Below are 13,394 nucleotides of genomic sequence, written 5' to 3' on the forward strand. Positions count from 1 at the left end.
TTGCTCTATAAGTATAAATCTTTTCAAAAACTTAAAAGAGATATCAAATAATACTCTGAAAAACATTTTAGAACAAGATAATATCAAAAAAAATTTTAGAAAGAATACAAGTGCTAAAGATTGATTGAAGAAGACAAGTTCTTAAAAGATTTCAATAATTTTTTAGCTAATCTCTGTACAAGATCATTCTACACATATCAGGTGTATTCTATTTGATCATAAGATCTTTGTTTATGCTTTTGGGTTGTGTTACTCTTTCAGATAGGGTCTCTAGAAGAGTTAAGAGAAATCTTGAGACTGGTTTTTGTTTTTCTCAAGTAGATTCTTATGGGATGCAACAATCTTTGTTTGTGAAATCTTGAGGATTCAAGATTGTGTATGATTTTCATTCTGATTGTAATATTGCTTGTACATGGTGTGTGTAAAGAATATTATAGTGGAATGACTTGATTTAGTGGTGTGCTAAGCCAGAAAATGGATGTAGGCCCTTGTATGGTTGAACTAGTATAGATCATTGTGTAATTCTCTTTTAACCTTCATCTCTTGATATAATTCCGCTATCATGTTGTGATATTTGTTAAAAAGAATTTCAAGAAAATGTTTCTTTATATGTTATTAATTGTTGTTCATATTTAGTTCATAATATATGCAATTTGGTAATAATAAAAGAAAGAAGGTAATTTCTAAAATCAATTTGGATTACGAGTATTTGATCCATTGCATGCTATATTTGATATTTTGTATCTTATTACTGATTTGTAATCTGAATTTGATTAGTTGTAACTGGGATAAGAAAGAAGAGAATAAGAAAAGGTTTTTAAAGACCATAATAAGACATCTAAGTGAAAAATCTATTCAACCCCCTTCTAGATTCGTGTTCTACTGGGACCAACATCACATATATTTTGTCTTTTTCTTCCTTAATGACTTTTGATGATTTCAAGACATCTCTCTCGTTCGATTTGTTAAGAAATAACACATTTAATGAAATTTAATGTTAGTCTCATTTGGAAGTATTCATTTAATGCATAGAGACAAATTGCATGTTTCATTTGATTTCTTTCATCTTACAAATGATATATATTTTTCACCTTTTGTTTGATATAGTATATCTTTGCATATATTGATTTTGCTCAAAAGGAAATATTTTGTTTGCTATCATTAAAACATGATGGATTTGAGATCGTCTTAACACAAGATCATCTTTTGATTTAACATCTTCTTTGAGTTATGTAAAAGCTATTTGTACTTGTTTGGGCCATGTAAGAGTCTTATCTTTAAGCATGTTGATGAGGGAAGTGACAGAAGTGACGAAACTTCTAATAAATTTTCTATAACTAAGAAGGAAAAGTTTTTGTTACATGTCTATGACTATTGAGATAACTAAAAGATGAAGGAAAAGAGAAAATTTCTATAAACAATAATACTTCAGATATCCATTCATAACTCTCCCATGACCTTACAATAATATTAAAGATAAAACAAAAAGTAACGATTAGCTAAAAAAAGACCATTTATTTAAGGAAAAATAGAGATACAAAGCTAACGGTCAAAAGTCTAGCTGGATTAATAATAATCATTAAGCCAAGTTGGGGTCTTCACTTCTCTCTTGGGCCTTTGTTGGATGATTGACCCATGTTGGACTTGGGTGCTTAGGCCTTTGATATCTTGATGTCTATCACTATGTGTCACAATATATTTTTATTTAAATAAAAAGTAAAAGGAGAAAAAAAATAAAGAAAAGGAAAATTATGTAAGTAATGATGAATATAGAGATAATTGTTGATGAGAAACATTGTAAAAGTAAATGAGAATGTTCTAAAATATTGTGAAAAATAAATAAGAACATTTAAAAATAAAACAATCTAAAAAAAATAGAGAAAAAAATAGTTGGGAAGAAAACATCTCCTTTATCTATTGTTATATATTATAGATGTTATAGATAAATGTTATAGAAATGTTAATTTATTATATACTATAGATTAAAATTATTAAAAATTATAAAATTATAAATAAAACATTCCATGCATTAAGGAGTCTATTAAAAATAAAATCTTCTATCCAAATTATTCATTCAGAATAAATGTTATAGAAGTGTTAATAACATTTCTAACATTTTTCTTAATTTGTTTTACATTATTAATTAAAAAATAAAAAATACACTCATTAAATATAAAATTTCACTCATTAAATAGTTTATTTTTAAAAAGTCTTATTAATTGTTAAAAAATTAATCTAAGAAGTTTTATTAAAAACTACAATAAAATTAAAAAATATCCAGTTACATTTTTCAATAAAAAAATTTCTATAGATTGATTTAGGATATATTTAGTTATCTATTTTAATACATTAGAACGTGTATTTTCATTTTCATATACATGAAATGCAAAACTAATAAAACTATTACTTTAAAATTAAAGTAGATTACTCAATTTTTATTTAAAGGCACACTTAATCCTTAAGCATTATTCATAATCCACTTTCTTTCCTATTATCTCCTAATATACAATTTATTCCTGTGCAGCATTAAGATATTAAAAGAAGAGTTAATCACTTAAATACTGTCAGTGCAAAATTTTTTTATACTGACAACTAATTATATCTTTTAATGTGCCATGTCAGTATAAACACATTTACTTTTAACAATGACATGACATAAATAAAAGAAATAATTGGTTACCAATATAAAAAAACTTTACACTGACAAGAGTGTACAGGTGATTAACTCTTAAAATAAATGAGTAGCAACAAATTTTCACTACTTCACATAACAAATAAAATTTCGCAGTCATGTACTATTTTTATGCAAAGATTTATGAAATTCTCCACTCACATGTCTCTCTAAACTAATACTTTATTGAGGAGGCCACGATATATATAAGTGCCAAATCTTTGGGCTTGCAATGTACACATACATGAACTGTCTTTGCAGTAAAGAGTAAACTTTTGTAAAGACAAGTCTTTGCAGCAAAGAAAATTGGTGCCATTAAATTACCAATCTCCTTTACATTTACACTGTCTCTGTGTCACGTGACTCTGCAGTGAAACTTTCACTTTCCAGCTCAGTGGCTTCCTCTTCTCCACTTGATGCATGAACTCAGATAAAGATCTTTAATTTAGCTGATTCTGAAAATGGGTTCTCGGATTCAGCTTGTGGGTCTTTGCTTATGGTTGTTGCACTTAACATGCTTCAGCTTCATTTTTGGTAACACTGTGACTGTGAGAGGAGATGAAGCTGTGAAAGGAACTGTTGTCATTGATGACAAATCTGTGGTTGGAACTATTGATGATGATTTTGTGTGTGCAACATTGGATTGGTGGCCTCCTGAGAAATGTGACTATGGGACGTGCAGCTGGGGTCTTGCTTCTCTTCTCAATCTGGTATTGTTGCTTTTTTTTTCTTTCTTTTTTCTTTTTTCAAATGGTTTATGAATCTGGATGGTGGGTTTTAGAATTATGAGTGCTGCTTATTGTTTGTTTCCAGAACATAAAACTTAAAATGTTTTTTTTTTCTCAGGCTACTTTGTTTTTTTATTGTCTGCCGTCATTCTCTGTTTAATGATGTTTTTAGTTTTGGAAATGATGTTTTAATCAAGAATGAATGTCTGGGATCTCTCAGCTCAGCTGCAAAAAATATAATTCCAGAAAGAGAAAAAAAAATTATTATATTTGTTTTTTATTAAAAAAATGATGTCATTATCTACTCATTGTTTGTGGTGTTGAACAAGGTGATAAGATTCTCACCACATCATGATTAGATAATAGTGTGTACCTTTTATTTTTCTTCCTGATAATCCGGTTATTGATTCTATTTTCCTCGCAAGGTTTATTGACATTCACTCTAGGTTGAGCTTTTAGTCTTGAAGCTATGTTTTTAATGCGTTCATTTCTAAATTAATTGTTCTAATAAGTTTACAAGACCAACTTCAAAATCTTATACATTTTTTAATTGTCATCTCGTTCAGGACCTCAACAACAAGATTTTTTTAAACGCAGTGAAAGGTAAGAGATAATTTACATCTGTATTGTTGTAATAATAAAAATTGGCAGAAATCAATTTCTTTCATTGCTTTGTAATTTATTATATAATTTCTTTGAGTTTTGTAAGCTTATCAAGGTATTGTTGCTTCCGAACGTTCTGCAGCTTTTTCACCTTTGAAACTTAGATTAGGTGGAAGTTTGCAAGATAAGTTAATATATGGCACTGAAGATAATCACCAACCTTGTACTCCTTTTGTTAAGAAGCCTTCTGAGATGTTTGGTTTCACGCAAGGGTGCCTTCCATTGCACAGATGGGATGAACTTAACCACTTTTTTGAAAAAGCAGGGTAAAATTCAGTTCTCCCTGAAGTGCGTGTGTTTTGAACTAAATAGATACAGCTTGTTGATTTGAAAAATATATTATTATTGAGTTGTCATTTTTAAACTGTTTATTTCAGAGCTAAGATTATCTTTGGATTAAATGCTCTTGCTGGAAAATCAATACACGGTGGTTCTGCAAAGGGACCTTGGAACTACACCAATGCTGAGTCCTTCATTCGATACACAGTTGGAAAGGGATACACCATTTATGGATGGGAACTTGGTAAGTATATGCTGCTCTTATTACAAATGCCAAAAGCATGGTTATAAAATTCTCTCAATAATCCTGCATATCAAATTCGGAAATTACCAAGTTTTCTTTAAAGAAAGTCTTGTAATAATAATGTAAAAGTACTGAATCGCATACCTGTTTCGGTACCACATACTTATTGGGCTTATCAAGTTGATCCCATACCACTTGCAGATGTCCAGTTCTCACCTTAAGTCGATTTTGTAAAGATGTGTTATGTTCCAAAATTCCCTTCTTAATAGTAACTATGTACCAAAGTATTACTATTATGTGCCATTGTACGAGAAGAGAAATTGTAAAACGTGATCTTTATTAAGAAAGAATATGTTTGAATACAGTCTAGAAGTGTTTTTTTAGAACTTCTCTATTGAAGAAAAAGAGTATTTTTCAATAAAAAAAACTCTCAAAAGCGCTCTTATGTTTGTATCTAATCAGGCTCAAACCGACAAATGCTAATGTTGATATGAAGATGTTATGTTGTTCAATTATTTTTTTAATAGAAATAAAATTTACAATTTCCCTCTGGAAATAACTATAACTAACCATATTGAGCTGTTGTCAATGGCAGGCAATGAATTGAGTGGGAATGGAGTTGGAACAAGCGTTACAGCAGATCAATATGCGTCTGATCTTACTGCTTTACGACACATAGTTGACGATGCATATAGAGAGGTTGAAGCTAAACCATTAGTCATTGCACCAGGAGGTTTCTTTGATGCCAATTGGTTCAAAGAATTTATAAGCAAATCTGGAAAATCTTTGGATGTGATCACCCATCACATTTATAACCTTGGACCAGGTACCCTTCACCAATCAAGCTAATATTCCTTATGATGTCCCAATTCCCATGAATTTGATTATATTTGAAGGCTACATTATCTTAATATACAGGAGTTGATGACCACCTTGTGGAAAAAATTCTGGATCCTTCCTATCTTGATGGAGAGGCAAGCACATTCAAAGGACTCAAAGACCTACTTGCAAGTACAGGTACCTCAGCAACAGCATGGGTTGGTGAGTCAGGAGGGGCTTACAATAGTGGCCATCATCTTGTATCTGATGCATTTGTATACAGTTTCTGGTTAGTGCCAACTCCCCTTGATTCAGATACCAATTGGGCTTCCTTTCAATTATTTCGTCTAATGTTATCATATCTCAATCAGGTATTTGGATCAGCTTGGCATGTCAGCTGCTTATGACACTAAAACATATTGCAGACAGACTTTGATAGGAGGAAACTATGGTTTACTCAATACCACCAATTTCCAGCCAAATCCAGACTACTATAGGTATACTAACTGTTGAATTTCATTGTCATATTTTCCTTGCTAAAGTCATGGGATGGAAGATAAGTTATAAGACCAATTTGCAAGGGAGACACGCAATTTTCAGTTCCCAATTTCCTTGTTGATGAATGGGGAGCATAATTCTGGACCCTCATCTGCTTAGTATACTTCATTGATGTATCATTCTTCCTGAGCTGATATGAATCAACATGTGTCATGTTTGTTTCATTAATTGCTTGATGTACAGTTTTGACTAATTTGATAAGGACCCCATTTCCAATAATACAATAAGGGGACCCCCATTTAAAATAGATCCACAGTATAGGATGTTTATGCGGTAATGTGCTTTCTTCTTTGCAGTGCTCTTCTTTGGCACCGACTCATGGGAAGAAATGTACTCTCAACTACCTTCTCCGGGACAAAAAAGATACGAGCTTATGCACACTGTGCAAAGCAATCTGTGAGTGTACTTTTTTTTTTTTTTTTTTATCATTGATTTGGATACATATATGGGGCCAATATGGATAAACTTCTCAATAAACATCGCTTATAGAAGAAGAAAATTATAAGACAAATAATTAAGCTTCTCCAATAAGTTAAAATTAGCTTATGAAGTAAAATCAACCTCTGGAGAAGTTAAACTAAAATAAGATGACTTCTGTAAGTACTTATTGGAAACTTTATCCAAACAAGACCATAAAGAGACACTCAAACATGCTATCTAAGAAACCTGATTTAATACTCTATCTTACAGAAAGGAATCACAGTACTATTGATCAACCTGGACAGCAGCACAACTGTTGAAGCTGAAGTGACTTTCAACAACAATGCCAAGAGTTTGAGGCACAGAAAGATGTCTAGTCATTCAGAAATGATGGAACTACCTGCTGCAAGTGTAACATCCAGAGAAGAGTACCATCTAACTCCACAGGGTGGGGATTTACATAGCCAAATCATGGTACTAAATGGAAACGCTCTAAGTGTAAACTCAGATGGTGATATTCCTTCTTTGGAGCCTCTATATGTGAATTCATCAGAGCCAATAAGGGTTGATCCTTTCTCTATTGTATTTGCCCATTTGCCTGATGCAGTCGTTGCAGCTTGCGGTTAGCTAGGTGGCATAGGGCGAGACCAAAATTGGTTGAGCAAATAACACTTCGAAAATATACTAGTTTTCATTTTATTATTGAAAGAAGAGAAGGCCAATTATTTAGGCTGAGAACTAGGATTTTGATGGTTTTATGCTTTTATACAACTAAGATCATTGTGATCACAAATTGCAAATTGTCGGTGGCAAATTCAAATTCTTGTCATCACTAGATCATAGATGAGTCAACCCCTCCTGCACATTGATGATTTGTTGCTTTATAACTGTAATTCTCTTGTGATATGAATTATGGAATAATTGGTTTTTCTATTTTCCTGTTGGCCAAGCTGCATCGTCTATTCAAAATGTACTAATGGGACATTGAGTCATAGTGAAGGACGTAAAAAAATCACATCTTCTATCCCTGTGAATGAAAAATTAGAAACCTCATGTTACCCGATTCGTAGAAAATATGTAGGCCAATGTCCATTGCTACAAATTGTGAAGGGGTTGACTTAGAGGACAACTTTATGTTTGGGCGTTGTTTTTTGTTTGTTTGTTTTTTTCTTCTTAAAAACCATTTTTGAAGTTATATAATATAACAGCTTATGTACAAATTTAAATTCTCAAAATCATCAAAATTTTATTTAGAAATTAGTTGAGTAACTATGACAAAGTAAAATTACACGTGTTATGGGAAAATTACATGAAAAATAAAAAAGATTGTTAATGAATTATAAGATTTGTTGAAATCTCTTGATGTTGATGTTGTGATGTGAGGGATGAAGGTTATAATAATGGTTCTAATGGGAAGGAAAAACATTAAGAAGTTTAAAAGTGATTTTTGGAAATAAATTGGAAAGCATTATATATATATATATATATATATATATATATATATATATTGTGTTTGTCATAATCTTGATCTTACTCTTAGTGATAAGACACATTTTTGTGTGAAAGTTGTTTCTTTTTTTCAAATTGTTTAATTCATATATTCATTATTTTTGAGTTCTAAAAAAAAAGATGGAAGGTTTTACTTTATACTATTCATGTATTAATTGCGAAATTTTTGTCTAATACTCATTTAGAGAGTTGAATTAAAAGTATTAAAGTTATAATTAAATTTCAAGAACCTCATTTAAGATTGACTTTATTGGAATTATATTAATCTTTTGATGATATTAAGTTGAATAGTGAAGCAAAGAGTGTAATGACCCAATAAATCACTACATTTACTATAGTACAACAATTAAGCATTGGAAAAATATAAAGGTCTCTTATCCTAGGATTTTCATGCAAGTAGTATCCAAATATTTATGCAACAATATATGTATAGGAGTAGAAAGCATAAAATAGTCTCTACTTATAACAACTTGAAAACATAAAACTTGTTATTGGGATTACAAAAAAATCATGTACATATATATACAACATCTAACTAACTTTTTTCAAATCAACATCCACCAAACAACGTCATCTCTTGTATGGCCAAAACATTGTACTCACACTTCAGTGTAACATTCCAAATTTTCTAAAATTATTAAATAGGTATTTTGATTAATTAAAGGATTCTATAAAATATTTTAGAGACTTTTAATAATTATGAGTATTTTAATTAAATAATAAAATATTTATAAAAATTGTTTTGAATAATATATATTAGAAAAATATGTATTTTTATGATATTTTGTTATAATAGGTATTTGGAGAAAAATATATTTTTATTATAATTTTTTAATGATTATATATTTTATTTTAATTATAATAATGTTGGGAGAAATATATTTATTTTATATATTACTGGGGAAAGAGGTACTTCATGCCTCTAAATATTTTTAAAAGTAAAACAAATAAAAAAATAATAGTGTTGATGGTTATTCAGTTGATTAACAGTGGTTACTAAAATTATTTATTTTTTCTTAATAATTGAGGGTATAGTTGTCCATAAATTATGGAAAAGAAAAATGATTACTAAGAAAGTATTCCCTTTATATATTAGTGTAGATATATTTGTTAATTATTAATTATTGTATTTTGTTATAATTATTTGGGTTGGGAGAAATATGTTTATGTGATATACTATCTATTTATAAGTTTTAATATTTGAGGGAGAGAAAAACAGAATTATGATTAAATTATTTTTACTAAAGGGTTAAGTGTGTGTTAAGTTTTTAAAAAGGAGGTTATAATAGTTGTTTTATTTACGCTTCTCATTTTTCATCTTAAGCATACACTTTGAAAAATGGGAAAGAGAACCAGAGCTTCTAGGAGAACATCTTAGAGATCCACATCCTTCCATCAAGCTATCATTGAGGTATGGAGGAGTGAGTAATCTAGCTCTAGACGTAGGATAATTGTTGGATGGTGAGATTGATGTCCAATCTCTTTTTTGTTATAAGCATTGATGAAGGGGAAACTCAATTTGTATTTGTTCCTTAAATTTAATCTTCTATATGATTCTTCATTTCTCTAATTGATGATATTTATGTTTAATTTTGTGTATTGAACCAAACTTGTGGATCTTGAATTGTTTGAGTTCCTATGGGAATCCTAATATATTGGATTTTTGGTGAATATATGAGAAGTTGAATGAGTGAGTAATTATGTGCGTTATATGTGATGTTTGAATTATATATATATATATATATATATATATATATATATATATATATATATATTGTGATATTTTGCATAATATTTATTAGAAAAATATGTATTTTTATGATATTTTGTTATAATAGGTATTTAGAGAAAAACATATTCTTATTATAATTTTTTAATATTTAAATATTTTATTTTAATTATAACAGTGTTGGGAGAAATATATTTATTTTATATATTATTGGGGAAAGAGGTACTTCATGCCTCCAAATATTTTTAAAAGTAAAATAAACAAAAATAATAATGGTGTGAACGATTATTCAATTGATTAATAGTGGTTACTAAAATTATTTATTTTTTCTTAATAATTGAGGGTTTAATTGTCCATAAATTATGGAAAAGAAAAATGATTACGGAAAGAAGTATTTCTTTCATATATTTGTGTAGATATATTTGTTAATTATTAATTATTGTCTTTTGTTATAATTATGTGGGTTGGAAAAAATAGGTTTATGTGATATACTATTTATTTATAAGTTTTAATATTTGAGAGAAAGAAAAAGAGAATTATGGTTAAATTATTTTTACTAAAGGGTTAAGTGTGTGTTAAGATTTTAAAAAGGAGGTTACGATAGCTATTTTATTTACGGTTCTCATTTTTCATCTTAGGCATACACTCTGAAGAATGGGAAAGAGAACTAAAGCTCGTAGGAGAACATCTTAGAGATCCACATCCTTCATCAAACTTTCATTGAGGTACGGAGGAATAAGTAATCTAGCTCTAGACATAGGATAATTGTTGGATGGTGAGATTAGTCCCCAATTTCTTTTTTGTTATATGCATTGTATGAGGTGGAAACTCAATTTGTATTTGTTCCTTAAATTTAATCTTCTATATGATTCTTCATTTGTCTAATTGATGATATTTATGTTTAATTTTGTGTATTGAACCTAACTTGTGGATCTTGAATTGTTTGAGTTTCTATGAGAGCCCTAAGATAATGTATTTTTCCCAAAGCCAAAGCTCTGATACCAAATGATGGAAAACTTGTTTTGGAACCATATTGATGTTGATTCCTCTTCAAGTTCCTCCCTAGACCTTTGGCTCCTTGATTCTCCTTAAGCTTTTCCCAAAGCCTCCAATGGATGAGAAGCTTTTGGATTACACCAATGGTTTGGTGTAGAACACTCTTCAAGAGGTGCCAATCCTTGGAGGAGATAAGCCAAAACATCTGGAAATTGACTCCCTTTCCTTGGTGTATGTTCAAAAGTGATAGACTTGAATTGAGTCACTAAACTTTTGTCACATTCCCAATATGAGATCAACTTGGAGTCCTTGGTCTCCCATTATTCCTTCAACTGGCATATTACCAAGGTAGAATTGCTGTAGACTTCTATTTTGTGATACAATTATCAAGAGTGATGTGAAGTACCAATATGCAAGCTTCATATTCAGCCATATTGTTTGTGCAGTTGAAGTCCAGTCGTGTTATTGAGATGTGCTTTCCTTGGGATGACATTAGAATGACGCCTATCCCATGCCCCATCAAGTTTAAGGCACCGTCAAAGAACATGGTCCAGGTTTCGCCATCAACTTGCCCCTCTTTTTCATCATCTAAGGCTAAGACTTATTCATTTCGGAACCCATCTTGTAAAGAGTGATATTCGTCCGTTGGGTCGTGTGCTAGGTAACCTGCTAGGGTGCTGCCCTTGATTGCCTTTTAAGTGGTATAGGTGATGTCATATTCGGACAATAGCACTTTTTATCTGGCAATCCTTCCGATGAGCATAGGTTTTTCGAATAGATACTTGATGGGATCCATTCTAGATACCAACCATGTGGTATGCCTTAAATGTACTGTCTTAGTCGTTGGGAAGCTCATAGTAAAGCGAAATAGGTTTTCTCAAGGGGCGAATATCTCGTTTCATAATCGGTGAATTTCTTGCTTAGATAATATACAACCCTTTCTTGATTTTTAGTTTTGTCTTGCTATCCTAGCACACATCCCATGGAGTCCTTAAGCACTGTGAGATACATGATTAGAGGTCTTCCTTCGATAGGGGGTACTAACACTAGTGGGTTTACCAAGCATTGTTTTAATCCTATCAAAGGCTTGTTGACATTCTTCATTCCATTCCATTGACTTGTTGATGGAGAAGGTTAGGAGAAGTGGTAGGTGTTCTTCTCCTTAATCTTTTCCTTTGCTCGGATCTTCTTCAAGGAAATAGAAACCAACGTGATGAACACTATATGGAGGAGATTCTCGGATAGAAAGAAGGCTTAAGCCTTGGATGGAAGCATCCAAGCTTAAGGTGCAAGGGAAAGCTCACTTCAAAGAGGAGGAAATCCTAGAAGGGTTCCTAAGGTGAAGATTTCTCTCATGGTGACTCTTGAATGAAATTTGGCTGAATAAGCTCTCAAATTTCATTATTCTCAAAAGTGAATACAATGTGTGAGGAGGAAACTATTTAAGCCACCAAAATTAGGAAGCATTTGGCGCCAATGTGAAAGCTTCACATGTGGCGCCAAGATTTGAATTCAAAATTTGAAATTTTGAATTCAAATCTTAACCCACATGTGTAAGTCCGAATCCCATGGGTACTAAATGCATTTAGGTCTGATTTAGTGTGCATTTAGGGTTGAATTTGAGTCACACATGTTCAGCCAAGGTGGCTCCATCCATGTGACTCAAAATGCAACTTAAATGCATACTAACTTAAACCTAGTTTTTCCTATTTCAATTAAACAAGTAATCCTCCTTAAATCCTAAACTAATGACCTAAATACAATGGTCAATGAAATACAATGAATAGGAAAAATTACAAGAATGAAAATGAGCCCAATATTGGGTACCAAAAGCCCAAAGGCCCATGAAGCCCAAAACTAGGCCCAACAAGCCTAAATCCTAAAATGCTACTCTATGTGGTCCAAAATACAAGACCAAAATATATGATACCTATACTAACATGATGTATACAAAACATATGAAAATAGCTATAACAAAATATGGCCCATGAAAAGTTCAACTTGGGCCTTCCCAGGCCCATCAGGCCCATTGGGCCTTGACTGGCCCACACCTTCATGTCTAGCCAACTCCTCTTGGGTCCTTCAATATGTCACCTCTTGCCTTCCTAGGCATGATTCCATCACTTGTTCTTTCGGAGTAGCTTGGAAATGGGTGCATAGGTGATGGAAAAGCTAGGAGAAGTGATGGATGAACTCCTCATTGACTTCACCTTTGCTTAGGACCTCTTCTTTGGAGATTGAAGATCGAATGAAGAAGACTTGGATGAAGGATTTTCTCGGATCAAATAACCTAAACTATGGATGGAAGCACCCAAGCTCAAGCATCAAAGGATTGCTCACTTCAAAGGTAGGAAACTAGGTGAAGTTCCTAGGGTTTGAAGGCACTCTCTCTCACGGTGACTCTTGAAGAAATTTGCTGAATGAATGTTCAGAATTTCAATATATCAAGTGATTACAAAGTGAGAGATATGCACTTAAGTAGGCATCCGAGAATTCACACCTTGGCGCCTAAATCCAAGCATACATGTGGCGTCTAAAATTTGAATTCAAACTTGAAATTTGAATTCAAATTTTGGCTCCCATGTGCTTGGCCGTGAGTTTAGGTACTAGGGTGCATCTAAGTTTAATTTGAGGATCATTTAGGGTTAATTTGAGTGGCACATGTTCAGCCACCAATGGTGTTAAACATGTGACTCAAATGTAACTTAAATGACTTCCAAATTAAACCTAGTTTAGTCTAAATTGCCTATTTAAGTAATTCTTGTATAATCTTATTCT

General features: G+C 31.6%; 1 protein-coding gene across 1 annotated transcript; it reads left to right on the forward strand.

The window, feature by feature from the left end:
- Positions 1 to 2,899: 2,899 nt before the first annotated feature.
- Positions 2,900 to 7,315, forward strand: LOC109791987 (heparanase-like protein 3). Its single transcript, XM_020351360.3, has 9 exons — positions 2,900 to 3,381; positions 3,966 to 4,002; positions 4,145 to 4,328; positions 4,440 to 4,585; positions 5,181 to 5,411; positions 5,504 to 5,693; positions 5,776 to 5,901; positions 6,259 to 6,358; positions 6,653 to 7,315. Exons 1-9 carry the CDS (start codon positions 3,133 to 3,135, stop codon positions 7,007 to 7,009), a joined length of 1,620 nt encoding a protein of 539 aa, XP_020206949.1. The 5' UTR covers positions 2,900 to 3,132; the 3' UTR covers positions 7,010 to 7,315.
- The last annotated feature ends 6,079 nt before the right edge of the window (positions 7,316 to 13,394 follow it).

This window comes from Cajanus cajan, chromosome 2 (assembly GCF_000230855.2).
Source record: "Cajanus cajan strain Asha chromosome 2, NIPB_CcT2T_4, whole genome shotgun sequence".
Classification (NCBI taxonomy): domain Eukaryota; kingdom Viridiplantae; phylum Streptophyta; class Magnoliopsida; order Fabales; family Fabaceae; genus Cajanus; species Cajanus cajan.

Bases quoted from the DNA above. Each gene is read 5' to 3' on its own strand.
- LOC109791987 (XM_020351360.3), top strand. From the start codon at position 3,133: ATGGGTTCTCGGATTCAGCTTGTGGGTCTTTGCTTATGGTTGTTGCAC. The intron at 3,382-3,965 runs GTATTGTTGCTT...CATCTCGTTCAG, and splicing joins TTGCTTCTCTTCTCAATCTG to GACCTCAACAACAAGATTTT. The intron at 4,003-4,144 runs GTAAGAGATAAT...AACGTTCTGCAG, and splicing joins TTTTTTAAACGCAGTGAAAG to CTTTTTCACCTTTGAAACTT.